Consider the following 27,992-nt stretch of genomic DNA (forward strand, 5'->3'; position numbering starts at 1 on the left):
AGTTGTGCAGCTGGACTGTTTCTGTGGGATGATGGTGGAGCTTCAGTTTCTGAGAAGAAATGAGTTGGAGATGTTTTTGGTGGGGGTGAGGCCACACCCAACTGTGCTAAGGGATTACTACTGGTGCTGTGCTTAGAGATCACTCCTGGAAGGCTCAGGGAACCATATGAGATGTCAAGAACTGAGTCTGGGTGGACCACATGCAAGGCAGCTACCTTACACACTGACCTATCGCTTAGGCCCACTCCTTGGATTGAAATCTGGCAGGCCCTGATTTTGTTGGAGCATGACACCACACGTCCAAGATGACTTTGATCCCTATTAACCCCATTCTCTCCCTGCCCTTCACCATCATTGTGGATATGTTTTTGATATTGTGATTATGAGGCCAGGGCTCACCTGCACCCCAAACTATGAGGAGGCAGTACATACATTTTCAGTACTCAGGGAAAGCTGTGCTCCTTCATCAGTGCTGCTTGCTCCAGTGCTCCTGGGGGCTCATGCTTTTAGTGGAGGCAGGTATTCTGGTACATTTCTGAGTTTGCCAGAGGTGGCCATTTATGACCAGGCTGCCTGCAAATCCTTGTAGCTGCATCTGTGATTCAGGTGTGGTCAGAAGTCACCAACCTCAGACAACTGCCCAAAGCCACAGCAAAGATCAAACTCCTGGCCAGACCCATCAAGGCAGCTCTTTAAGTCTGTTTAGAGTTTTTTGTTTTGTTTTGTTTTTATCAGACTGTGGTGTTCAATACCTGAAAGTTTTCCCAGAATTTGCGGGAAAAATGGCAGGAGCATGTTGCAGCCAATAAGATGCTTGTCTCCCATGCAGCTGACCCAGGTTTCATCCCTGGCATCCCAGGAGTGATTTTTGAAGGCAGAGCAAGAAGTAAGCTCTGGGCACTATTGAGTGTGGCCCCAAAACAAAACAAAAAGAAGAAAATCAGAAAGTGACTTTTCTAACAGAACCTTCAGACTCATCCAAGGTGACCCACCAAGTTTTGATTATCTTTTTATTTTATTTTTTGCCACAATGATATAGCCCTAAAATAAATACATATTCTCATTAGGCTATTGTGATACAATAATAATTACCAAGTCTTAAAAATGTATTTGTGGGGCCGAAAAGATAGCATGGAGGTAAGGCGTTTTCCTTTCATGCAGAAGGTCATCAGTTCAAATCCCGGCATCCCATATGGTCCCCCGTGCCTGCCAGGAGCAATTTCTGAGCATGGAGCCAGGAGTAATCCCTGCTGGGTGTGACTCAAAAAAAAAAAAAAAAAAAAACCACACACACACACAAAATGTATTTGTTTGGGAACAGGAGAGGTAACTTCCAAGCAGCGCTAGGTGGGCCCTGGGCCCCCCTACAAGAGAGTTTCAGGCATCTTGGCTAGTGGTTCCCTGTGAGAGCCTGAGACCTTAAGTATCAGGTACTACCTGGACTTCCTTGACAGTGCTTCAGGTATCTCCAGAGCTATATTCACAAAGTTTAGGAGGCCATGTGATGCCAGGATCAAAACAGTTTGAACTGCATGCAAAGTATACACCTTAACCCCTGTCCTATCTCTCTGGCCCCTTTAAATAAGTTTCAAGGGCTAGAGATATAATACAGTGGGTGTGGGTAGGGTGCTTGCCTTACACAGGGCCAACCTGTATTCAATCCCTGGCAGCATGTATGCTCCGTCAAGCCCTGCCTGAAGCACAGAATTTGGCTTTAGGCTCAGAATTTGGAGGAAGCCCTGAGCACCAAATATGGTCCAAACCCCATTTCTCCATCCCTTCCTCTCAAAAAAACTTTTATATGATGTGAAAGAAGAATCCATGCATGGAAATAATTCTTAGGTTTGATTTCTTTTCCAAAATTATTTGGAAAGGAAGAAAAGAGCAGGAACTAAGCACATCTTCACAACATTCATTGTTTGGAGGGGGAAGGAGGAAGCGGTCACATCCAGTAGCGCTCAAAGATTACTCCTGGCTCTGCGCTCAGAAATCACTCCAGGCAGGCTCAGGGATCCTGATGATGGAACCCGGGTCAGCCACATGCAAGGTAAAGACCCTCCTCGCTGTGCTGTCACTCCGGCCTACATCAATCTTCTTATATTTGGTTATTGGTGGTGTTTTGGTCCAAGTCATCAGGAAGAGAATGAAAATCAAAATGACCAGAATCTCTCATCTAAGGCCAGGGCAATAGCAGAGCAGGGAGGGTGTTTGCCTTACAAGTGCACAACCTAGGTTCCATCCCTGGCATCCCATATGGTCCCCCCGCAACCCACGAGGAATGAGTCCTGAGTGCAGAGCCAGGAGTAAACCCTAAATGATGTGGGTATTCACCCCCCCAAAAAAATAAACCTCAGAGGACCTTTTATCTAACAGGTCTTTTGATGCTTAGCAAGATTTTGATTTTACAGAGACACGGGGTGGGCTGTAGTGGGGGGCACGCTTGGGTGGGGGTGGTCAGTGTGTCATTCTGCCAGGCCCTGGCTCCTTCTGCTATTCTTATACCAAGGCAATAAACTCCCTTAGAATCACAGAGCCCCACGGCGCTCTGACAGTCAGAGCGGCTTTTATGCCCAAGTACAATGCACAAAGGGATCATAAACACGTTTGAAAAAGATGACCTCTTTGTCACAAGGAATTAGGCTTTACTGCCAGCTGCTGCCATGGGAACAGCCTCCAGCCTGCTCTGCTTATTTGGAAAGTTCCCATTTTCCATTCTACGTGGACTACGGGCCTCCCACTTCATTGTTTCAAGATCAAACAAAAAAGACAAGCTTGATTTTTGGGTGCTGGGCCCCGTGGTTTCATGGCTCCAGGTACTGGAGTGGAGAGAGAAAGCCTCAGAAACTGAGTTGGAAGTTTGTAAAGAAAGGAGAAATGAATAGAAAACATTAATGATGGGAATTCTTTTCTTTTTGTTTGTTTGGGGGCCACACCTGGCGGTGTTCAGGACTCACTCCTGGCAGGCTCTGGGATCTATATGGGATACTGGGAATTTGAATCCTGGTTTGAGAGGCAATCGCCCTACTGTGCTATCTTTCCAACTCCTAGTGATGGAAATTCTATCCAAAGAAATACAACTCTTTCTGATGTGTGTGTGTGTGTGTGTGTGTGTGTGTGTGTGTGTGTGTGTATGAGGCCGGAGAGATAGCATAGAGGTAAGGCATTTGCCTTGCATGCAGAAGGACAGTGGTTCCAATACCGGCGTCCCATATGGTCCCCTAAGCCTGCCAGGAGCGATTTCTGAGCGTAGTGCCAGGAGTAACCCCTGAGGGCTGCTGGGTGTGACCCAAAACCCAAAAGAAACAAACAAACAAACAAAAATAAAACGAAGAGGGTAAGTTCGCACAAGGCAAGCTCCTTAACCCCTTTCTTGCCCCTTTTCTTCTCCTTCCTCCTTTAAAGCCAGCTGGTTAAGTTTTCTCCTCCTGCTTTGCTGACATCTTGGGATTTCGTGTCTGCCAGGTAACTGGAGTCAGCCCCTCAGAGCCGCTTTAAAAGCCCGTGGAGCTGTGATTGATAGATAACACAGCGGATGGGACACTCGTCTTGCTATGTTCAGTCCTCAGCACCCCTTAAGGTCCCCCAGCCCCACCAGGAGTGACCCTTAAGTGTAAAGCCTGGAGTAACCAGTTCCGGCCCGTTCTTCCCTGCACCTACTTCTGGGGGCGCAGCATCGTGGGTGGGGCGCTGCGGCTCTGTCGGGGGAGGCCGTGCCGCTCTCCTGGGGTGAGACTTGGGCCGAGAGGGGGGCGCTTGTAGGACATCGCCCCCTTGGCCGGGAGCGGGTCACGTTTATTGCGGCGCCCATGCCGTCAGGGGCCCTGTTCCCACTCTTCGCACCCCGCCCCGCCCCCTCCCAGGGAAAATCATCAGCGTTCGATCCAGCCCCGCTTTCCGGATCGCCGCGTCTCTGCGCCTCTCGGGGACCGTCTGGAACTGGCCCCAAGTCGCGTTCCTGGGGGAACTATCTATTCCTCGCCCTAGAAGAACGACGGAACCCCCTCCCCCCAAATGTAGCCCACCTCCAAGCTGGATGAGCCGCTCTGGAAGAAAACGGAGGGGCTGGAGAGGTCTTGGGGGAACCAGACACGAGCCCTTTAACTGGGAGAAAGGGAGGGGGGAGCATCTCGTGTGCACCCTCTCCTTGCCTGGGACATTCCTTAAGTTTTATCAGTAAAGAGGATTCTTAAAAATACAATACAATAAAAGTGGGGGTGGGAGCCAGGCAGAGGAATTAAGACTCCGCCTTTGGGTCGCTGTGCCCCCCCACACTCAGCCAAGTGGAAGCCGCGAACCCAGCTTTGTGCCTCGCTGCCAAGAGCGGACTTCGGGGCGCCCGCGCCTGCGACTTCGGGCCCACTTCAAAGCCACGATTATGCAAATGGCCACTGCCCCCCAGAATCAAACGGAGGGGGAATTAGTTATCACACAATGAGCCCCCTGCCGGGAAGCAACAATGGATCAGACCCCGGAGCCCCCAGAGCCTCAGGCTGGGGAGAGGGCGGCGCGGTGCGGGAGGCCCCGTTGCATGGGCCTAACCTAATTTCACTAATTCTCTTTCACAGGTCTCGGGCGCCTTCGGGAGCCGGACCCCCTCTTCTGAGCGTCCCGCCTGCTTTATTGAATCCACGCGGGCAGAGCTGGTGCCAGGCCCTCCGCCCGCAGGAGGCGCGCCAAAGGGGTTCCAGGTGCGGGTGCCCCGCGGGGCGTGTGGGGTGCCGCGGGCGAGCGCCCCGAGGTCCCGAGCGCGCTGGCCAGGAGGCTTTGCCCTGGGGGGCAAAGACGGGGCCCTCCAGGTCTCTCTGCGCCCCGAGTGAGCGCACGAGAGCCCCCACCGGCTACCTCGACCCTTGGCTTTCCCCCCCTGGCTGGGCCTCGGGGGTTTGCCGCTATTTATTGAGAATTCGGGGAATTTTCGACCCACAAGGTTTTCAACTTTCTTGTTTGGGGGGTTTGGTTTGCTTGTTTGTTTTTTTCCTTTCGTGGCTTTCCAGACGCCTCGCAGGTTTCTCCTGGCGGGGTCCTACCTGGCTTCCTTTTAAGTGATGAGGGAAAGAAGTTGAAGAAGGAGCCCCCAACCCGCACCCCACCGCAGGCTGTGAGCTGGGGACGAAGGTATGGATCCTCAGCGGGAAGAGAGAAAAGCGACTTTTTCTGAAAGGTTGCCTCTGTGGTACAGGGACACTCTGTGCGATGCTGTCTGTGGGCAAATAACCCGAATCCCCAAAACTCTTCTGAGAAGACCTTGCCCTTAACACATACCAAACCCCCACTATCACAGACAATCGCCCCGGTTGTGAAGGTAATTTCTGTAAGTCACGGAGTTCTGAGCACCCCGTGCTGTGTGGGAAACTCTGAGGTGGAGGGATCCGGATAAAGCGGACAGATATCTGGTGCCCCCATACAGTGCCTGCCCAGGCAGCTGCTCCAGTCCAACTCGGGATCTTCTGACCCTACGACTCAGGCCGCCTGCTAGGTGATTGGGATCACCTGTTTATGGGAGCGCCTCCATAACTGAGCCCCCCCTCCCACTTATCGGGAGAATCAAGAGTGCCTAAGGGTTTTACAGCAGAAACCTAAATCATTGAGCCATCTCCCTGACAAGTTTCTCCCCCAAAAAACCCTTAGAACCACTGAAGCTCCGTCTCAGCAGTCGACGTCCCCCTCCGACTGTATTGTACTCCCTCTCTCAACAGCATCCCCAAACCCGCGCCTTTCCAAGGAAACAGCACTCTCTTCTGCTGAGAAGCAAGAGCGGCACGTGGTTGGAGTCTGACCAGGGAGTCTCTTTTAGAGAGCGTTAGTTCAGAGCATTGTTTTCTGCAGAGAGGAGGGTTTAGCCCAAATTAGAAGCAAACATGGCATTGATGTGTGCATGTGCATATATTGAAAGGCTGTGTGAGTATGTATTCGAAGACTGGCCAGAATCTAAACGAGGGGGGCTCTGGATAACCTCCCCTAGACCCAAGTGTATTAAGCCTAGATTGCTCCCTGTCCGTCAATCCTCTTTGACCATTGAGTTCTGCCGGGACACTGGGTTCAGTGTAGAGGATTCCGTGTCTTTGCAGTTTAGAAGAACAGCTTTGACTTGCTTTTTGTAAAAGTCAATCACCTTGTGCAAATTTCCTCAAATATTGAAATGCTGTGCTCTTGCACTCAGCTGCCACTGCATTCCAGTGAAGGCTCAACATTTTCTTTCTCTTCAGGGTTGCTTTTCAAACATACTAGCTGGTCTTTAAAAAAGGTTGGGCCCGGAGAGATGGCACAGTGGCGTTTGCCTTGCAAGCAACCAATCCAGGACCTAAGGTGGTTGGTTCGAATCCCGGTGTCCCATATGGTCCGTCCGTCCGTCCGTCCCCCCCCCCCCCCCCCCCGTGCCTGCCAGGAGCTATTTCTGAGCAGACAGCCAGGAGTAACCCCTGAGCAACGCCGGGTGTGGCCCAAAAACAAAAAAAACAAAACAAAACAAAGGCTAAGGGGGGCCTAGAGGTAAGGTGTCTGCCTTGCAAGGGCTAGCCAAAGAAAGGACCAGGGTTCGATCCCCCAGTGTCCCATATGGTCTCCCCAAGCCAGGGGCAATTTCTGAGCGCGTAGCCAGGAGTAACCCCTGAGCATCAAATGGGTGTGGCCCGAAAACCAAAAAAAAAAAAAAAAAGGCTAAGATCAAATCAGCTTGCTGTCATGAGTCCAGGCTCAGTTCAAAGGTTCAGTTGAAGTTTAAGGCTCTCTCCTCAGTCTGCAGATAACTGAAGCTCAGAGAAATGTCAAAAAGCAACATTCCTCCAAAAAAATTTCCTCTTCACTCATTTTATTTCAATCAAGTTTCCTGACGTTTGTGGAGCTCATAGTGACTTTGTTATTCAACTCTTCCCGTTTCACAAATCTTTTTTGCTGAAAGATTCAATTCTCAAAAAACAGTTTTGTTTTAAAAGTAACTTTCCGTGAGTCTGAATGTGAGTGTCTCACATTCAGTCCTTTAATTTCTTATTCACAGTGAAATCCTACACACAAAATGACAATACAAGCACTCTGCTTTTCTGGATTGTTTCAGAGAAGCACAATTCTGTTCATTCTCCTCCAACCACAAAGCAAGAAAAAGTTATAACTAAAACACAACAGACCAAGTTATGAAAATTAGACATTTATTTATAGCTTAACCATGAGAACCATTTTTCTTGTTCTTCAAGATGTAGATACATACTAGAATAAACTCTGTGGAATATACAAAAAATACATATTTCCCATGAAAAAAATTATAATAAATAGAAAGAGAACACGTGTGTGACTGATCCCGGTAATTCTCCGTGTCTGCTTAGGTTTTCAGTCTGTTGATTTATTTTTAATCTCTTGAAAGAATAAGGGAGTTCCTTCTTCCCCAAAAGGTCGAGATAAATAATGCATGAGGCAATCCTCCCTCTCGATTTTTTCTTTTTTCCTCCACATTTTTCCTTTTGATAGAGAGTTCAGCCTAAATTTCCACGCTTGCATTCAATCATTACAAAGCCTACAAATTATACAATGACTTCTAACCTGGCCCTCTAACAGAACAACTTCTCCCCCCCTTATAAATCATAAGAGACAGATGGCAAAATGGAAAAGAGAAAAAGGGGGGAGATAGAAGGACTGGACAATGGGCATCGTGACGAATCTGGGGAAAACAGAACAAAGTGCTCATCAGATCGGGAGGGTTTGGTTTGACAGGTGAAATTCCCACAGCCCGCGGAAAGCAATGGGAAAAAAGCAGCTGCTAGCATTACAGATCTGTGGATAATATTATTACTGGTCAAATCATTCAAATGCTAAGATACAATTGCTTTCTACTCGACATTAACATCTCTATGTAGACCCCAAAGGTGAAGGGACCGCAGGAACCGCTGACAACACCCCCGACTCCCACGCACCGCGCCCTAGTCCCGGGGGCGCGCGGGTGTCAGTCAGCCAGTCCCCTGGGCCGTCTATCGCCCCTTCCCGGCATCTTTGTTTGAACTTTTCCGAAGCGAGCGCCCCCCTACACCGCCCCCCAAGCTCCACCGTCCTCTGGGACAATAAGCCGCCGCACTCTGCGTCCGTCAGAGCCCGCGGGCGAGCAGGAACCGCGGAGCCGACGCCAGGCGGGGAATGGGAACCGTCCCATCTGCGAGTGGGGCAGAGCGCGCCCGCGAGGAGGGTGGGCGGGTGGCGGGGTGCGGGCCCGGGCCAGGGCGCCCTAGAGGCAATCCCCAAGGAGGGCGAGGGGCGGTGCGTGGCGAAGCTTCTCGGGGGGCGGCGGCCAGAAGTCCAGGTCGGAGCCCGCGGGGCTGGCGGGCGAGAAAGTGCAGCTGCAGGGGGACGTGGAGCTGGAGCCGGCGCCGGCGCCGGAGGAGGCGGCCGAGGACGGCGCGGGGCTGTGGGTGGCGCTCCACGCGGAGGCGGGCGACGGGCTGTCCCCGCCGCTGCTGCTGCCGCCGCTGCTCGGGGCGGCGCCCGCGCCCCGGGGGCTCAGCCGCACCGCCTCGGAGAAGAGCACCCCCGGCAGGCCGCCGCCGCCGCAGTGGTCGGCCAGGCGCAGGGTCTCGGTGAGCGCCCAGATGTAGTTGTGCGCGAAGCGCAGCGTCTCGATCTTGGTGAGCTTGGCGTCCTCGGGGAACGTGGGCAGCACCTCGCGCAGCGCGTCCAGCGCCGCGTTCAGGTTGTGCATGCGGTTGCGCTCGCGGTTGTTGGCCTTGAGCCGCCGCGTCCGCTTGATGCGCTGCGCGCTCTCGGCCGACCGGGCCCCGCGCGGAGCCGCCCGCGCCCGCGCCCGCGCCGCGCGCCGCTTGCACTCGCGCCCCGGGCCCGGCCAGCCCTCCCGCCCCGCCAGCGACGCCCACGCCGAGTCGCCCCCGGCCCCGGGGCCGGCCTCGCGCCCGCGCCGCGCCCCGCCGCCCAGCTGCGCCCGCCGCGCGCCGCTCCGCCTTGTCGCGGTCCTCCTCCTCCTCGTCGTCCTCGTCGTCGTCGTCGTCGGCGCTGCACGCGAGCGGGGACAGGGTCGCCGAGGCCGGGGACGCCGAGCCCAGCAGGACCAGCACGTCCTCCTCCTCCCTGCACTCCGAGGCGTCGGACTTGGCGAACATCCTGCGGGGAGAGAGGGCCGGGAGGTGGACATGGGGACGCAGCGGGAGCGCAGCGGCCCCGCGGCCTCTCCAAGCGCGCGCACCCGCGGGAGCGCCCGCGCCCCGATTCCGCGGCAACCCAGGCCTCGGGTGCTGGGGCCTGCGGGAAGCGAAGCGTCCTGGCTCTCTCGGACTTACTTCCCGCTGCGGGGCTCCGCGCAGCCGGCGCTGGGCGCTGCGTCCTGGTCGCCGCGCCCGAAGCCGCCGCTCTGGATGGACTTTAGAAGCGGGGAACCTCGAGGCCGGGTGAGTTTGCGGAGAGCCTCGGCGCCCTGCCCGCGGCTCGCGTGTGCGTGTGTGTGCGTGCGTGTGTGTGTGTGTGTGTGTGTGTGTGTGTGTGTGTGTGTGTGTGTGTGGCGCTCGGGGGTGCGTGTCGGTCCGTCAGTCAGTTGTCGGCCGTCTGGCTCCCGGCACGCGACTCCCGGGCACTCCAGTTAAAGCGAAGCTGCTTGGGGTTCAGTGGCTGCGTGTCTGGCACACGACCCTCCTTAAAACCCCTTATATACACCCCGAAGACAATCGGATCTGCCCCCCGGCCCCCACCGCCGCCCCTCGCCTCCCTCCCCCGCCTCGCACCACCCCGCTTCTTTTCACGGCCTTCTCATCATTCATTTCTTCTCCGGCTTCACCCACTCGCCCCCTCCCAGCGCCACCTTTCTCTAATCAGCATCAAATGGTTCTGAAGCTCCGGTGCCGCGGGGAGCGGCGCTGCGGCCCGTGATTGGCGCTCGCGCTCTGCCGGAGCGTGCCGCTCATTTATTCATGAATGGGGGCGCGAGGCGCAGCTGGCCAATCCGGGCGCCCCGCACTCCGAGAGGCCCGCGAGCCACGCGCGCCGGGCCCGCTCGCTTTCAGCCGCTCATTAGGGGCACGGGCGCTGGGGGCCGGTTGGGGGGACCCCGGTTGCCGCCCCCACCCCGCCCGCGCGCGTCCTTGCAGCCGCACCCCACCCCCGCCCCGGCGCGCGTGGCTCTGGCTCTCTCGCTCTCTCTCGCTCTCTCCCTCTCTTTCTCGCTCTCGCTCTCATTCTCACACCCAGAGAGAAACACGCACATAGACACACACGAATGCATGCGCCACGCACGGCGCGGCCCGCTCGCACGTCGAGCGAATTTGCCGTTGCGGGTTCGGCTGTGAGTTAGCTCGGGACAAAAGCCTCTTCCTTAAGATGCTGCAGCGAAGAGCGAAGTTTGCTGCGGAGGAGTTGGCTCCAAAGGGCAACGGGTGGCCAACGGGCGAGGCACGGCTGGCGACTTGGGAGGGACACCCAGGTGTGGATGAGGCACTTGTAGAAGCTGACTTTATTTATTTATTTATTTATTTATTTATTTATTATTTATTTATTTATTTATTTATTTAGTGGGCCACACCCGGCGGCGCTCAGGGTTTACCCCTGGCAGGCTCGGGAGGCCATCTGGGGTGCCTAGAAACGAGCTCGGGTCGTCTGCGTGCAGGGCAAGTACTCTCCTCGCTGTGCGATGGCGCAGGTCCCTGAGCAGGACGTTTTCTCGGGTAGAGCTTTAAATGTGGGGCCTCTGCCGCTGCTCTTCCTGCCTGTGACCGGGCTCCCCGGCTGCTGGCGGCACCTTCTTTGGGGAGGGTTCCGGGGAGGGTAGCGGCGCATGGCTTTGGGACTGGATGGGCTACGCTGACACCTCCGTGACCTCTGCTCCGCGCTGGGGGGCGTTGTACGGACATGGGGCCCCTCCTTTCCATTTCTCCTTGTTTTTTCAATAGGAAAAACAACCACCACCACCAATTCCAGGGCTCTTGCTCTCGGAGGAAATTTATTCTGAATTGTTCTCATCTCCCCTCCGCTCACGCCCACCCTCTGGCCCATTGGCTTTTTCATCGAGACTGAAGCAAACCTAGAGAAAGTGTGTTGCCTCTGGGATTAGCTCGAGCTGGTTGGGATGAATCTGAATTGCAGAGATCTAGAGCTCCCTTTTGCAAATTCAGTTGAGGCAAGATGCCATTGGACTCGTCCATGTTGCAAAGTGGCTGAGACAAAGTTTTTGGAGAAAGGGCTTTGTAGGAAATAGAAACAGATGATACAAAGTAAGACTAGAAGCCACAAAGTCAAGTGAAATACCAGGAGAGAAACTGAGTCCAGCTCTCCACACCCTCCCCCACTTCATGGCTGTATCGAAAAACCATGGGAAAACTTTGCCTTTTGGTATTTGTACTTTGAATCACCTGTCCCTTTTAAAACAAATTTCCTAAATCTAAAAGCATGCTCTACCCTCCTTCATTCTTTCAGAGAAGCTAGATTAATTTGTTAGAAATGCAGGAGTGAAAGGAAAATGAAGAGAAAAACGGGGCACACTGCAGCTTTGCGTCTGCCTCTGGGTCTGTACCATATATAAACCTGTGGTGTGAGAACTGGAGAAAAGAGTTGGCTGCAGGGCCAGAGAGATGCACAGTGGGTTAGCCTTACTCATGCTTAACCTGGGTTTGATTTTGGGCGCTTCACAGGATCCCAAAACCTAACTAAAGTGATCCCTGAGCACAGAGCCAAGAGAAAGCCCTAAGCACCCAACACCCTGAATCCTGAAAAAAAGTTTTGTTTTGTTTTTTTTTTTTTTCCAACAGAAGAAGGGTCCCTAGTGAAATACAGCAGAAATACTGGCTTTGTTTGTAAGGCCACACTTGAGTTACTTTATACACACAAACTAACCAAGTCAATACTCACACACACCCTCAAAAAAACGTTCAAGAATGGAGTCCTGGGGCCAGAGTGATAGTAAGTACTGCAGGTAGGGCGTTTGCCTTGCACACTGCTGACCTGGGTTTGATCCTCAGCATCCTATATGGTCCATGGAGCACCACCAGGCATAATTGCTGAGTGTAGAGCCAGGAGTAATCCCTGAGCATCACCAAGTATAGCTTAAAACAAACAAAATGAATGAGTTCCTGGTAAGGATGAAAGGAATGTCTGAACAAGGAGCAAGATTTTTGTTTGTTCAATTGAATAACATTGAAGATGGGTCTGGGGGAATCCGGGTTCTGAGGAAATAATCAAAGAGAGCTAAAAATAAATACTGCCCTGACAGGGGACCCCGGGAGTGCCAGCCTTGAGATATCTACATCTCAAGTAGTAGTGGGCCAGTGTAAGCGGAGACAGAAGGTTTATTGTGGCGTCAATAGATATGTAACTCTTTAGACAGGTCATTTACAATTTTTGGATCAATTAGGAAGTACTGGGTCAGTCTGATGATAAAATCAACTTTGAGAGAAGTTGAATTATAGTCAGATTATAGTTAGGTGAGAAGAAAGAAGAGAAGGAGGAGAAGGAAGAGAGACCCAAATAGGTAAGACCAGGGTAAGTGAAATGTTTAGTGCCCAGAGCATGTGTTAGGAATACTATAGTGTCTCTGATTGATTGCTAACAGTAGGTGGACATCTGACACTGCCCTTTCTATGTCCTTGCCAGATATTACAAGGCACTGATGCATGTTGCAGTAGCCTGTGTTGCTATTTAGTTACAGAAAAACCGTCAGGGGTAAACCGTACTATTCCAGTTCTAGAACTTTTTTCCAAAGGAAAAAAAGTATTCCAACAGAAGCAAGAAAAATAAGAATCTGCACATATCCGAATTTGGCTATAAAGCCATGGCTGATCTATGAACACTTAGAGAGAACATGTAGTGTGTAGACTTTTATTTGTTTAAATCATGGTTTCCATGATGTGCATCAAATGCTGTAGGCTCTATTACTGTGCAAAGCACAGGCATGGAACAAGCTCACACTGGTACTCAGAGGCTTTTCTTTTCTTTTCTTTTTGTTTCTTTCTTTTTTCTTTTCTTTTTTTTTATTGTAACTTTCCAGAGAATCATTTCTCTGGGTAATAGAACACTAGAAAAAGAACTCCCCCTATGAAGAATTTGTTGTCACAGTACTTAATATCAAACCCAAAGCTTCACATTTGCATGCAGAATTCTGTCACTGAGCTACAGCACCAAGAACAGTATTTGAAAGAAAAGACAGAGAAAGAAAGAAAGAAAGAAAGAAAGAAAGAAAGAAAGAAAGAAAGAAAGAAAGAAAGAAAGGAAGGAAGGAAGGAAGGAAGGAAGGAAGGAAGGAAGGAAGGAAGGAAGGAAGGAAGAAAGAAGGAGGGAGGGAGGGAGGGAGGGAGGGAGGGAGGAAGGAAGGAAGGAAGGAAGGAAGGAAGGAAGGAAGGAAGGAAGGAAGAAAGAAGGAAGGAAGATAATAAGAAACCTCTCATTCCAGCAGTTAACACCCTTTCAACCCCCAAACCCACCATTTGGCATGCAGTGTGAGCTTGTTTGCTTAGCATTTTGCTTGGTTGTGCTCCGAGCGATTGAGTCCCATTTGTGTTTAGCTTGGCAACTCTGATAGCCCTAACTGGACTCTTCTTGGGTCCTTTTGACTTAACTAAATTCAAGAGGCACTTGTGTGGTCCCAAAGACTGTCCAGATGAAATGGGGCGGGGGGGGGGGATGGTGGCGGGGAATGGCCGCAGAGAGGCAGCTACTGGCCTGCTGCTGTCCAGCGCGTGAACTGTCCCAAAGGGTCAAACTGTTCATCCTCAGCCCCTCTTTCAGTGTGCAGCTCCTACTTTAGGAGAACAAAAGCTCAAAGCCGGCAGTTATCCCGAAATGGGAGCACAATGACTGAAACTCATCGCGGAGCTGGAGGAAGAAAGCCCCCCACCCCCAGCCTAAAGAGATTGAAGTTAGGGGAGGGCAAAGGGATGGGGAGAGCTTTAGAAAGTCTTTGTTGCTCCTAAGAAGCTTGAACTTTGAGCAGACCCCAAAGCCCTAAAGTTTAGGGGAGGTGGTCCCCCTCCCCCCAGCGACATCCCAAACACACTTCGACCTCACAAGTGGTTACAGGGATTCCATGATCCCCACGCCCAGCTTTGGTTATTGAAGGTGAATTCGGGGGCCAGGGGAAGGGAAGGAGGGTGGAAGGCGTTTGTCTCCCAGGAACGAAGAACAAAAGGTTGGTCTGTCTTGTGAGCAACCCCGCCCCAGTTCACAGTAAACACCTCAGCCTGAGAGGGGAGAAGCAAGGTCTGTAATCTGCTGAATAGACCGGGTGACTGTGCTTTCTACCGTGGGTTCTATGCTCTGACTCCAAAATCTTTTGGGAAAGCGCCCAGAAAAGCAGAAGGACATCTGAAGAACTTCAAGAGCTTTTCTCCACTGGGGTCTCCAGACACTTTGCAGAGCTGCGGGGCAGGGGGGTGGGTGGGGGTGGGGGGTGCCAGCTGCACCCTGGAAGCTGAGCAGAGCACTGAGTGCGCTCAAGGGGCATCAAGGATAAAGAACTAAGTAGACTCCTGGGCTTCCTTCTCGAAGCCCTGCGTGCAAATTCTCATTCTCCCTCCTCTTCCCCCCCCCCCCCATGCTGATGCTATTGCTGAAGAAAGTCCAGATGTGGGGCCTGAGCGATAGCACAGCAGAAAGGGCGGGGCATTTGTCTAGAATTCAGTCCATCCAGGTTTGATCCCTGGCATTCCATATTGTGCACACACGTGCTCGCCCCACCCCCCCCCCCCGCATACACACACACACCCCACCTGGAGAACCCCAGGAGGAATTTCTGAATGCAGAATAAATAACTTGTTACCGAGGGGTCGAGGATCAAGGCTGAATGGATTCAAGCAGGCTGGCAAAGAGGCACAACCCCAAAGGGGGCCTCTACATCCCCTTCCCACAAGATCATATACGTTTTAAGGTTCAGGAACTGGGACTAAGACCTGTGGCCAGGTGCCGAGAAACCTCTTTGTGCACCCTCATCCTGCTGGTACCCACTGGTTGTGTTGGTTTGGGGGTTGTGTGTGTGTGTGTGTGTGTGTGTGTGTGTGTGTTGGGGGTATCCCAGCTGGCGCTGGGGGCTATCCCCTGGATTGTGCCCAGACTTGCAGTGCCCTGCAAGCAAAGCATGTATTCAGCCGGTTTGCACTCTCTGAGACCCCCAGCTTCTGGGAAGGGAGCACCCCTCAGGATTTCCACCACCCCTTTGCTCCCTACTGGCTGCCCAAGTACCCCTTGTTTTTCTACCCAAAAGTCCCATGGTGGAGATTTAGCCCACTCCAGCCCTGCCCACTCTCCTGGGTTGTTCCTTCCCCCCCAGCCAGATAAGGGGGGAAGAACAGCTTGCCTGTGAATAGGGGATGGGAGGTCCACGAGTTAGAGGCTCTCCATCCCACTCTGCCCCACCTGCAGACCTCTGTGCCTGCAAAAAGGGACATTGGCTATGGGGGAAAGTGCACGATAGAGAGTACTAATCGCTGAACCGGGAGACAAACACGATTACCAGCTCTGAGCCTTGAGTCAGAAAGTCTCATAGACTTTAAGATGTTAATTCCAGGCCTAATCCTTCCTTTGGCGTGTAGGGCTACTGCAGCCACAAGAGTTGTTTTGTTATTTATATTGGCGTTTAATAAAACTCAGGCAGCGGTGAATGACAGTCCACTCTCCAATGGTAATTAATTCCCTATTTCAGTGACCCAATTGTCCCAGGACAGAGCGGTGGGCCTGTCGCCGTGGCAGGGTCCCCCTTTGTGCTGGGACACGGCCCTCGTGCTTCAACAGCTATGGAAACTCATTCTTTTGATGTCATTCAAGGAATTTTCCTTGGGCATCTTCTCAACTTCAAGGACCCTTTTCTTCTTCTGTGCCATGAAAAGCAGTTTGAGTCTGACCACCTCTGTGGAATTGAATGATTTGGTGAAAGGACCCTTTGGGGTTTCTGGAAGGAGTTAGACAGACAGAAAGGAAAACTTGGCAGCCGCTCCCTCCGAACCTGCAAAACACAAAACATATTCAGAGCAGTGGATAAAGATCTGAAAGCTGATTTTCCTCTCTTCTCTCTTTGCTGAGGAAAATCACCAACCAACCTCCCTCCCAAACCACACTGGATTTTCGTGGGTTTCCCCCCCCCTCAGGGAGATGGGCTGGGAGAGAAAGTCTTGTCTGTGGCTGTGGAGATGGCTTGCAGGGCTGTGTTGAGGAATAATAAAGTAGAATCTTGAGCAGAAAAGGCTTTGTGTCTGTTCCTTTGGGAAATAGGATATCACTGATTAGCTCAACCATCATTCTTACATTCAAAGTACCATTTCATGAGCGTTCTTGGGCACTGTAACAAGTTTTCTGGGGGTGCGAGACTTGCGCCCCAAGGCAGACAGAATTTCTACCTCCACAGAGGTTAGTTTCGAATAAGAAAAACTAAAAGCACCCAATTCAGGGTCAGAAAAAGAATATTGCCGACAACCAACGAGGATACCATCTCTGGCATCCCATACGGTGCCGCCCAGAGCCCTGCGTGGAGCGATCCCTGAGTGCAGAGACAGGAGGAAGCACTGAACACCACCAGAGCACTCCCTCCCCGAACCGAACCCCATTACCACCTAGGAAAGTTACTTAAGCCAGAAACTCTTGCGTTATACCGAGGCTCCATTAACCTGAGAGAAAGCCAGGCTGTCTTCTTTGCACGGATCCGAAGTGCTTCCTGAGAAACTCCATTGCGGGGGTTGGCCCTGGGAGCTGGTCTGTGCATCCTTCCATTCCCCGAATGCTTCTCTGGCACCTACTCAGTGCCAGGCTTCGTGGCAGGCTCTGGAACCCAGACAGCTGGGCAGGCGCTGCCCGCGCGCTTTTGCGCGCTTGCACGAGCTCCGCACCCTTCCCGCACGGATGGAGCCCGGGCTCCCAGGCCGGTGCGATGCGGTGCGCCGCGCCGGCGGCTTCGCTCTCCACACAAGTAGCTCTTCTATGTCTTTATCCCACTCGCCAAAAAACTTCGCAAGTCACAAGAAACAATTCCGAATTCAACTAAGAAAATACAGAGTGAACCATATGGCCTGGGTGGCTGGAGCGGGCTGCATTTTCCCCCGGACAAAGAAGGGATTGAGAGTTGAAGGCGAGGAGAAAAAAAACAACTTTCCGGCTGATGAAGCTGTTGTCTGGAGGCAATGATCCCAAATCTGAAGGCTTTATTCGGGCTCCGACGGGGACGTGATATGTCATATGATTAGCATCTTTCATATTTACCAGAGTGGTCGGGGCTGCCAGGGAGCGGAGAAAGGCGAGAGAAAGGAGGAGGCATATGCCGAGGCTGGATTTAGCATTTGAAAGAGAGAAAGGAGATCGGATAAATACACTTAAACGAGGATTTCGTTTTCCTCCAGTTGAGTTCTAATGGCTTGTTGATTGAGATTTTAGGGGCCTGGAACCGAGGTGTCAGGAGGAATCTAAAGGAGCCATTCAGCTCCCAGCGCCCCTCCACCGCCCCCTCCCGTTCACGCCTCGGGGCCCTGGGGGTCGGGGTTCTTGTTTGGAAACCCGACGCAGCACGAGGGAGCGGGCCGAGGGCCAGAGAGCCGGCGGGCTGGGGAGAGGCGCGCCTCCTTAGGACCCAAGGGGACCCCGGGGTCGCACTCCGTGCGTGCCACACCTGAGACTTCTCAGGTCTCCCTGCAGCTGCACTTGCCCCCCACCCAACCCCAGCCCAGCAGGCGTGGGCGCAGCACAGCGCGGTGCAGACGCCCCCTGGTGGCACCCTGGAGACCCCGCCCCACGTGCTGTCGGACCCTCAAGTCTGGTCGCAGACCATCTCTAGACCCTCCCCATCCACAGGCGGGGTGCACACACACGGGTAAGTCGATGACTACCAGAAGTGGCGAGGCCCAGGAGCAAAAGCCGCGGGCTGCCCGTCACAAAGATCCGCTTTGCACTTAACCACTTTTTTCGATGGCTTTGCCCGAGTTGGGTTTGCTTACGATGTTTTGGTTTGGCGCCATGCTTGGAGTTATTTGCTAAGGAATCACCCGGGGTCGCTCTAAGTAGTGCCCCAGAGGGATTACATTACATTACAGTGTGTGTGTGTGTGTGTGTGTGTGTGTGTGTGTGTGTGTGTGTGTGTGTGTGTGTGTGTGTAAAACCCAGCGTCCACCGCATGCCGCCTGGGTTTCAGGTACTCCATCTGCGTGACCGCGTGGGTGGGGCATCAGAACTACTTTGCAGGACTCTTCTCTTCCAGGCCATCTTTGGGTGTTCTGTTTTTGTCGGTTTTTTTTTTTTTTTTTTTTAGTTTGATTTTGTTTGGGGGCCACACACAGCGGTGTTCAGGGCTCTGCACTTTGGAAGTACGAATCACTCCTAGCAGACTCAGGGGACCATATGGGATGCCGGTGATTGAACCTGGGTTGGTCACGTGCAAGGCAAGTGCCCTCCCCACTATGCCATTGCTCTGGTACAATGTCTTGGTATTCTTTATTCTTTTCCTGGTTGTTACTTGCTGCTCCTAATTTGGGGTCGGGGGAGAGAAAAGAAAGGACAGTTGCCTTGAATGTCTCCTGCTGGATCTAGGAGCCCAAATGTTTACTGGGGCACCTCATTCTCATCATCATCCTCTAAGATTTCCTTGTCAGACCAGCTGTGCGCTCCCAGTGCACCCAGGACTGATTGAAACACTGAGCAGAGCCCTTGGGCATTTGCCTGCATTTTGTTCCCAGCACAGCAACCTATGTGCACTTTATGTGGGCAAATGTGGGATTACTGTGATTGATGTTTCTACCTCACCCAGTCAGTATACGCCTTCTGTCTTTCAGAATAAAACTGAAACCACATCAGGCACTTTTTTCTTTTTCTTTCTTTGGTTTTTGGGCCACCCAGGCGGGGCTCTGGGGTTACTCCTGGCTCTTCGCTCAAAAATCAACCCTGGCAAGCTTGAGGTGCTCTGTGCCACCGCTCTAGCCCCAACATCACATTTTTTGTTCTGTTTTTGGGTCACACCAGGCAGCGTTCAGGGGTTACTCCTGGCTATCGCTCAGAAATTGCTCCTGGCAGGCTCGGAGACCATATGGGATGTCGAGATTCAAACTACTATCCTTCTACATGCAAGGCAAACACCTTTCCTCCATGTTATCTCTCCAGCCCTCCAACATCACATTCTTAACTGTTTGGTTTTGTTTGTTTTGGGGGCACACCTGCAGTGCTCAGAAGTTACTCCTGGCTCTGCTCTCAGGAATTATTCCTGGTGAGGATCAGGGAACCACATGGGATGCTGGAGATTGAACCCAGATCAGATGCATACAAGACAAGTACCCTTCCTGATGTACTATTGCTCCAGCCCCATGGACAAATACTTTTATGCTTTTAAATTCATGACATGCTAAGGAAGGCTATTTGGGGGAGTATGGGTGGAGGTCCTTCTGGTGCTCAGGGGACACTGGTGGCGTAGGGTAGACTCCAGAACCAGCCCTTAGAGTGATGTTCGGGGCCTGACTGTGGCTGACCTTGAAGGAACAGGAACCAGGGCTTCCTCTAAGCCTGCAGAGTGTTTCTAGTCACCAGCCAGTGACGATTGTGGTCCTGGAAGAACTGCTGGCGCAGAGCCCAGGGCTAACTGTGCTGTGCTTGGTGCCTTGGTCTGGTCCCTGGTGTGTGTGAAGTCGAGCTTCTATGGAGGGTGTGCCAGGCCTTGTCCAACCAGTATGGTGTTTTGGGGGAAGGATGGGACCAGGGAAAACACATTATTCACATTCTCAGCAGCCACGCTGAGAGAAGCTGCTGCGTGCATGCACACGTGTGTGTGTGTGTGTGTGTGTGTGTTGACTCTTGGACCACACCTATTGATGCTCAGGGCTTATTCCCATGTGTTTAGGGATCACTTCTTACTGCCCTTTGGGATCCTATGGGGAGCTGGGGATCCAACAGGGCAGGCCTCTGACACTGGGGTCAGCCATTGAGCCTTCCCCTCTGTACTTTACTCTCTACCTCTAGCCCCTTAAGTAATTGTGTGTGTGTCTTCGAGTTTGTGTTTTTTGTTTGTTTGGTTGGTTGGTTTTTTCTTTTACCACATCCAGAGATGCTTAGAGGTAATACTGGCTCTGCACTCAGAGGCCATTCCTGGCAGTACTCAGGGGACCAAATGGAATGCTGGAGATTGAACCAAGGTCATGTGTTCAAGGCAAACACACTAACCTGCTATGCTATTTGCTCTAGTCTCTTTGAATAGATCTTTAGCTTTGATCCCTCTTGCACCTTCTCTCACTCACTCCTCCTCTTCTCTCTCCCTTGTTCCTTTCTCTCATTCACTCAAGTTACTCAATGGTTAGGACCAAATCTACAAGACTAGATTGTAGAATAGTAAGGAAAATCAGTGATTACCAGAAGTTTTTAATCTGCCTAGCATTAGAATTTCAGGGTAAAAGGAAGTGAAGGCTTTCAGAGATAATTTGATCTGGATTTTTCCTTAACTTTATTAACTTGTAGTCATATAAACCAATAACACAACTTGAACATATATTACCCTCATGATTAATTACAAAGCAGGCATTTCAAATCAGCATTGAGTTAATGCTTTCAGCGTAATTATTTCTGAAGTCTATTATCTGTCACGTAAATCACCAATTTCCATTTCATTCTTATTAAATATAAAAATATTGAGTTAGTCTAAAGCTATTTCACAGCTTAATTTAAAATTAAGCCATAGATTACATAGCCTTTGGGGTTTGCTCCAAATATTCAAATCAAACGTCCTTTTGGTTCAAAAATAAATTTTTTTTGCTTTTTTGGGGGGGCCACACCCAGTGACACTCCTGGCTGGGGGAACCATATGGGACACTGGGGGATCAAACCGTGGTCCATCTTAGGTTAGCCACATGCAAGGCATACACCCTACTGCTTGTGCAACCGGTCCGGCCTCCTTTGTGTTCAAATTTCTTAAAGTAGAATCGGAAATCACATTTTATTCTTTTTTAAGTTGGATCTCATAATATGACTGTAACTTGTTGAAAAGTGTGTTTTTTAGGGGCCGGAGAGATAGTACAGTGATAGGGCGTTTGCCTTGCACACAGCTGATTCAAACAGACGGTGGTTCGAATTCCGGCATTCCATATGGTCCCCCCACCCCGCCCCGTGCCTACTAGGAGCAACTTCTGAGCACAGAGCCAGGAGTAATCCCTGAGCACCACTGGGTATGTCCCAAAACCCAAAATAATAATAATAATAATAACAATAATATATAAAAAACAAAACAAATGCTCCCCAAAACAAGCAAAAAACAAAACAAACAAAAAATGAAAAGTCTGTTTTTTTGTTTTTGTGCCACACCCAGTTGTGCTCAGAGTTTATTCCTGGCTTTATATTCAGGAACTATTCCTAAAGGGGAGAGAGGGACCATATGAGATGCCAGGGATCAAAAATAGGTTGGCTGCACAGAAGTGCCTTATCTGCTTTCTTATCACTCTGGCCCCAAAAGGCTTATTCAAAGATTAGTAACTGGGGTAGAGTATGAAACATTTGTTTTATGTTGGATTTTGAGTCAGATCTCGCAGAGCTCAGGGCTTTCTCCTAGCTCTACACTCAGAGACCTGACTCCTGGTGATGCTCAAGGGACTCAACAGGATGCCAGGAATTGAACCTGGGTTAGCTGCATGCAATTCAAGCACCCTCCGTATCATGGCTATCTCTCTGGCCCCCAAACATGTTTTTTTATTGTTGTTTTTTGGAACACACCCGGCATGCTCATGTGTTGTTCCCGATTCTTCGCTCAGAAATTACTCCTAGCATGCTCAGGGGACCATATGTGATGTTAGGGATCGAACCTGGGTCAACTATCCGCAAAGCAAATGCCCTAGCTGCTGTGCTATCACTCTGGCCCTAAAACATCTATTTTTAAGACTTTTAAGGCTATAGACCGCTCAGAGCTGGAGTGCATGCTCTCTATACGGGAGTCCAGAGCTTAGGGCTGGCCTGGCATGATCCCATGAACCACTGGAGTGACCCCTGAGTACTAGTGGGTATGAAAAAGTTTTTAAAGACATTCCAATTCAGCTAATGATAATTTTTTAATAACCATTTTTTCTTGTATTAAGCTGCAAAATGGGCCCTCAAATGGAAATCTAGATCCTTGGAAGTTTTCATTTCACCAGAGAAAATCTGTTGAATAGCTAAGTGTAGATTATTCACATCAATTCATTGCTAATAAGTATTGGGTCAGTTAGTATAACAGATTTGATCTCAGTCTGCCTTTAAGTCATTTCAAGTGATTAGAATGGGTCAGACATAGCTTAAAGAACTGAAAATGTGCTCTGTACACAAGAGGCCCAAGTTCAATCCCTAGGACTGCACGGTGTCTTAAACATCATTGGGAGCACCCAGAGTAGAGCTGGAAGTAGCCCCCACGCACTGACATTTGCATGTAAGAGGACCTTCACCCCATCCTGTCTCTGCCTCCTCTGCCCCTCTCCAAGGTTCCCATGCATGGTGCACCCAAGACATGCTTCCTTTTTTGACTGGGGCCCTGTGCTGGCTGGGAAGGTGTGTGTGGGTGGAGCTTTAGATCACTCAGACATGAGGGGCCTCATAGATCCACAGGAAGACTCTTTCTTGGCCCCTGTACATGTTTCCTTACTAAACAGAAATCATACATTTTCAGAAAATCAACTTTTATTATGAAAACTTATATTATTGTTAGTTACTGTCTATCCTAAAGGAAGTACTATACTTTTCAAAGAGCAGACTGTTCGTTTGTTTAATACATTCAAGATAATGAATTAGTTTTGTCAACAAGAGCTTTGGGACCATTATAAACAAACATGTTGTGTCAAGTGAATTTGAACACACTTGTGTGGAGATTAGACATCTAGGCCATGTCCTTCTCTGAGGAACTATCATCTTTCGGTCTCTTTTTCCTTCTTTTTCTTTTGTTTCGCTCCTGCTTGTTCTTGCAAATAATCCTCAAGGACACGGTCCAGCTGCAGCTCAAACTGGCTGGCATGTTGTACGCCACCTTCTCTCCCTGAAAAAGTGCTGATGTGCTGAGACAAGCAGGTTTTACAGGGGTCCCCGGTTTATTGTGTTCGGTCAACCCAGGGGGTGGTTTCTCCCCATACCACCCCTCAGAATGCTGCCACTGCACACCTCTCTCTTTACATTTCTTTCTCTCTCCCTCTCTTACCTTCACAGTGCTGGATCACCCGTCCCCAGAGCTGGTTCTTCCTCAAACAGGCCAACTTCCCCACGATGAGCAAGTGCCGCCTCCCTCTGGTCAAGGCCACGTTCATCCTCCGCTCAGAGTCGATGAAGCCCAGGCGGTGTGTGCGCACACACGACAGGATGATCACCTCCTTCTCAGCGCCCTGGAAGGCATCCACGGTGGACACCTGCACCGCCCGCAGCTCGGGATGCTCGAAATGTGAGGTAGAGAACGCATGGCAGAGCTGAGGGGAGGGAGAGAAAGGGGGACCACAGCAGAAGGGGTCACATGGATGCAGGGATGCGGATGTGCAGCCACACACCCTGGCAGCCACCACGGGAACCATCCACGAGGCTTCTCACCTTCAGATTTAAAACTCAGTCTAAGTAATTCTATCTAAAGTAGCCAACAAGGTGACAATTATTTGTTATTTTAAAAAGGAGGGCTGAGAGATGGTAGAACAGGTGGGGTGCTTGCACTGACCCAAGTTCAATCCCCGATACCTCATATTGTCCCTTAAGCTCACCAGGAGTGATTACTGAGTACAGAGCCAGAAATCAGCTCTGAGCATCACCCGATGTGGCGCAAAAATATAATGCAGAAGGATATATGTACTCTTGGAAATCTCATTTTGATGTGCTAATTTAGAGTTGATAAACCCAAGATGAAAAGTACTCAAAGCAGCAAGAGGAAAAACTAGTTAGAAGTAACTGGCACATGGGCATATTAATATCTGGGATCTATCTTTGATTTCCTGGTTAATTGCAATAATCATGAAAAAACATTTGGAAACAGACTCAATCCCATCTGTTCCTGAACACAAAGCACACACCTCTAATTTCTTTATTTGCATTTTGTTCCCCAGCAGCTGTAAACAAAATTTAATTAAATTCTATTAGCCTATATGTAATTATCCCTCCCCAAAAAAGCCAGACCAGATGAAAATTAAAATGTTCCTTTTTCAATACATTGTCTATAGTCCTCAAAGTTTTTCAAGCACCCACCCAAAAAATTCTAGAAATATGATCAATGATTGACATGTAAATGTAGGACACCTCCCTCCCAAAAGGGGGGGACCTGTGTAGGACAAACCTTGTACATCTGAGATTTGTATAATGTGATCACGCCGATCACAGAGCCCGCAATGCCACTAGCGATCAGTGATTGGATCAGCTTGAGCGTGAAAGCAGCTTCGGCCACATTGTGAAAACTGTTGTCTCTTTCTGACTGGAAGGAAAAGCAGATTCCCCTTCAGACTTCCCAGCAAGGCTGTGGAAAGACCCCCGGACCTCCACCCCATGCAGCATCACCATCAAGCTGGAAACCAGAATTTCTGACCTGTTCCAGGCCCCGCACATTGAAGAAGCAGAGAGTGGGGAGCCAAGCCAGCAGCGGGCCCCTCTGGGTGTCTGAGATGCCATCCACTAGGCAGCCTTCATAGAACAGGTCATTGGCGATAGCGCTGATCACTGGGTGACACCGGTACTGGGTCCTCAACAGAACTGGCTTGTGACCCTGAGGAATATAAATGCAGGAACGAAAGAGCAATGCCATTTTTCCATAGGAAAAAAAAATAAACAAGATTCTGGAGACGGGGCTGGTGAGGTGGCGCTAGAGGTAAAGTGTCTGCCTTGCAAGCGCTAGCCAAGGAAGGACCACGGTTCAATCCCCCAGTGTCCCATATGGTCCCCCCAAGCCAGGGGCAATTTCTGAGCCAGGAGTAACCCCTGAGCATCAAACAGGTATGGCCCCCCAAAAACAAAACAAAAAAATAGCAAAAAAAAAAAAAAAAAAAAAAAAGAATCAGCTCAAATTATTGGGGTCGGTGCGGTGGTGCTAGAGGTAAGGTGTCTGCCTTGCCAGTGCTAGCCTAGGACGGACCGAGGTTCGATCCCCCATTGTCCCATATGGTCCCTCAAGCCAGGAGTGACTTCTGAGCGCATAGCCATAGCCAGGAGTAACCCCTGAGCGTCACCAGGTGTGGCCCAAAAACAAACAAACAAACAAACAAAAAAATTCTGGAGACTTTTTTTTTTTTTTTGTGGTTTTTGGGTCACACCTGGCAGTGCTCAGGGGTTATTTCTGGCTCCAGGCTCAGAAATTGCTCCTGGCAGGCACAGGGGACCATATGGGGTGCCAGGATTCTAACTGATGACCTCCTGCATGAAAGGCAAACGCCTTACCTCCATGCTATCTCTCCGGCCCCTGGAGACTATTTTAAAGGTTAAGTATTACATATGTTCTCTAATGGGGATATATTGAAATCTGCTAAAATAGACCAGAAAATCAAAGTTCTTGAAATTTTACTTTCTTAGTTTTGGTTTTTGGGGCCACAGTGGGTAGTGCTTAGAGGTTATTCCTGGCTCTGCACTAATCCCTGGCAGGCTCAGGGACCAGATGGGATGCTGGGGATCAAACTTCAGTCGGCTACATGCAAAGCAAAAACCCTAACTGCTGTGCTATAGCTCCGGCCCCAGTTCTTGAAATTTTAATGAAAATTATGCTCATGGCTATTGGAGGGATAGTATAGGGGAAAATATTTGTCTTGCTTGTGGCCAACCTGGGTTCAATCTCCAGAGGGTCCCCTGAGCTTGTCAGGAGTGATCTCTGAGCACTGCCAGGTGTAGCCACAAAACAAAAACAACAAAAGGGGCCAGAGAGATAGCACAGCGGTGTTTGCCTTGCAAGCAGCCGACCCAGGACCTAAGGTGGTTGTGGTTTGAATCCCGGCGTACCATATGGTCCCCCGTGCCTGCCAGGAGCTATTTCTGAGCAGATAGCCAAGAGTAACCACTGAGCGCCGCCGGGTGTGGCCCAAAAACCCAAAACCAAAAATAAAAAAACAAAAACAAAAAAAAAAACACAACAACAACAAAAGACAAACCTGTTATAGGATTCAAGGAATAAAAAAGTGTAGGGACTAGAGTGATAGCACAGTGATAAGGCATTTGCCTTGCACATGGTCAACAAAGGACAAACCCCAATTCGAATCCCAGCATCCCATATGGTCCCCCGACCCCGCCAGAGCGACTTCTGAGTGCACAGCCAGGAGTATCTCTTTTTTTTTTTTTTTTTTTTTGTTTTTGTTTTTGGGCCACACCCGGTGACGCTCAGGGGTTACTCCTGGCTATGCGCTCAGAAGTCGCTCCTGGCTTGGGGGACCATATGGGACGCCGGGGGATCGAACCGCGGTCCGTCTCCTAGGCTAGCGCAGGTAAGGCAGGCACCTTACCTCGAGCGCCACCGCCCGGCCCCAGCCAGGAGTATCTCATGAGTGCTGCAGGGTGTGATCCAAAAACCAAAATAAATAAAGTATAACCCATATGTCTAATAAAGGAGTTAAGTATCCCAAATATACCAATTAATTTATAAGTTAAATTTTTATTTTCAGGGACAAAGGACTTGAATAGGAATTTCTCCAAAGAAAAGGCAGAAATGGCAGAGAAGGACAGGAAGAGATGCTCGTCACACATAGTTCACTCCATACCTACTAGGATTGGGTATCCAAAAAAATAGAAGTAAAAAAGCAAGAGACCAATAACAAATGTGGATGTGGAACAACTGGAAGCCTTAGCATGCTGCTGGGAAGTGCTGGCCAGGCAACAGTCTGGCTGCCCCAAGTATCCGTGTGAGACAGCAGGTGCTCTGATGGGATCTCCGGGAAATGTCAGTTATGTCATCTAAAGCCAAGGATCTGCCATGGTTTGTTTCTCTCTGGATGCTGGGAAGTGGCAAAGCACAGGTCTAGCATGTGGGACACCCTGAGTTAGGCACTGGGGGTGACTCTCAGCATCACAAGGCTGGGTACATTACACACACACACACACACACACACACAGCTAGTTGAGACCTTACACACACACACACACACACACACACACACACAGCTAGTTGAGACCTTACACACACACACACACACAGAGCTAGTTGAGACCTTAAACAACAACTATGCCCACACAGTGTGCGGCTGATTCGTAACAGTCCTGTACACATTCTGCAGATGTACCATTAAGCAAAGCCGGTCAAACAGGGTTTGTTCCAGTCCGTTTCCATGTGAGGCATCAGAACCCTGAATGGTTGGCGGCAGCTGTTTAGGATCTCCGACAAGAATCAGCTTTTCACACTCAAACCTAAACAGGCAAAATCCAGCAATTAATCCAGACAATGAGCAAAAGCAGGCATTGACATAAAGGCAGTGACCTTTTCAGGAATGGATGTCAGAGACTCCGAACCCCATGCACCATGCTGAGAATTAAGAAGGCCTAATACCAGTATTGAGGGGAGGGCGTGTTTTAAAAGGCCTTGTTTAAAATTATCAAGAATTCTTTACAAATTTAATTTTTTCCACATTAGTAAGTGTCCTGTGTTCTGTGGGGAAAGAGCATTTCATAGAACACAATTTGGGAAACAATGGTTTTTCACATCTATAAACTCTCTGAATAAAAAGCTTTGTTAGAAGACATTTGATTTAGGGGCCAGAGCGGTGAAGCAGTGGTAGGTGGTTGCCTTGCATGTGGCTGACCTAAGACAGACCGCAGTCCTATCCCCTGGCGTCCCATATGGTCCTCCAAACCAGGAGTGACTTCTGAGCATATAGGCCAGGAGTAACTCCTTGAGCATCACCAGTTTGTGGCCCAAAAACAAAACAAAAAAAAAGTCATTTCATTTGATTGAAACTCTGACTTTATCCCTGAGAAAATTAGGCTTTCAGGCCCAAATATCTAACTGCAAATAGGATAAAGTGGGGGAAAAGGTGAATTCTGTAGAAAACCCATGCTAATATATATATATATATATATATTTGGTTTTTGGGCCACACCTGGCAGTGCTCAGGGGTTACTCCTGGCTGTCTGCTCAGAAATAGCTCCTGGCAGGCACGGGGGACCATATGGGACACCGGGATTCGAAC

The 27,992-nt window shown here is 50.3% G+C and overlaps 2 protein-coding genes across 2 annotated transcripts in view; both read right to left on the reverse strand.

Annotated features, from left to right (window-relative positions):
- Positions 1-8,206: 8,206 nt before the first annotated feature.
- On the reverse strand, positions 8,207-9,092 carry NEUROG2 (neurogenin 2). Its single transcript, XM_049786953.1, has 2 exons — positions 8,957-9,092; positions 8,207-8,916 (listed from the first exon to the last, which is right to left on the reverse strand). Exons 1-2 carry the CDS (start codon positions 9,090-9,092, stop codon positions 8,207-8,209), a joined length of 846 nt encoding a protein of 281 aa, XP_049642910.1.
- A 13,686-nt stretch (positions 9,093-22,778) lies between these two features.
- ZGRF1 (zinc finger GRF-type containing 1) overlaps positions 22,779-27,992 on the reverse strand; it is a 68,963-nt gene continuing 63,749 nt past the window's right edge. Inside the window, exons 23-27 of the mRNA XM_049786553.1 lie at positions 27,090-27,213; positions 24,422-24,598; positions 24,176-24,310; positions 23,066-23,327; positions 22,779-22,906 (exon numbers count right to left, since the gene is read on the reverse strand). Of these exons, the coding sequence (XP_049642510.1) occupies positions 22,779-22,906; positions 23,066-23,327; positions 24,176-24,310; positions 24,422-24,598; positions 27,090-27,213 (826 nt within the window). The remainder of the gene's footprint in view (positions 22,907-23,065; positions 23,328-24,175; positions 24,311-24,421; positions 24,599-27,089; positions 27,214-27,992) is intronic.

Source organism: Suncus etruscus, chromosome 14, assembly GCF_024139225.1.
Source record: "Suncus etruscus isolate mSunEtr1 chromosome 14, mSunEtr1.pri.cur, whole genome shotgun sequence".
Classification (NCBI taxonomy): Eukaryota; Metazoa; Chordata; class Mammalia; order Eulipotyphla; family Soricidae; genus Suncus; species Suncus etruscus.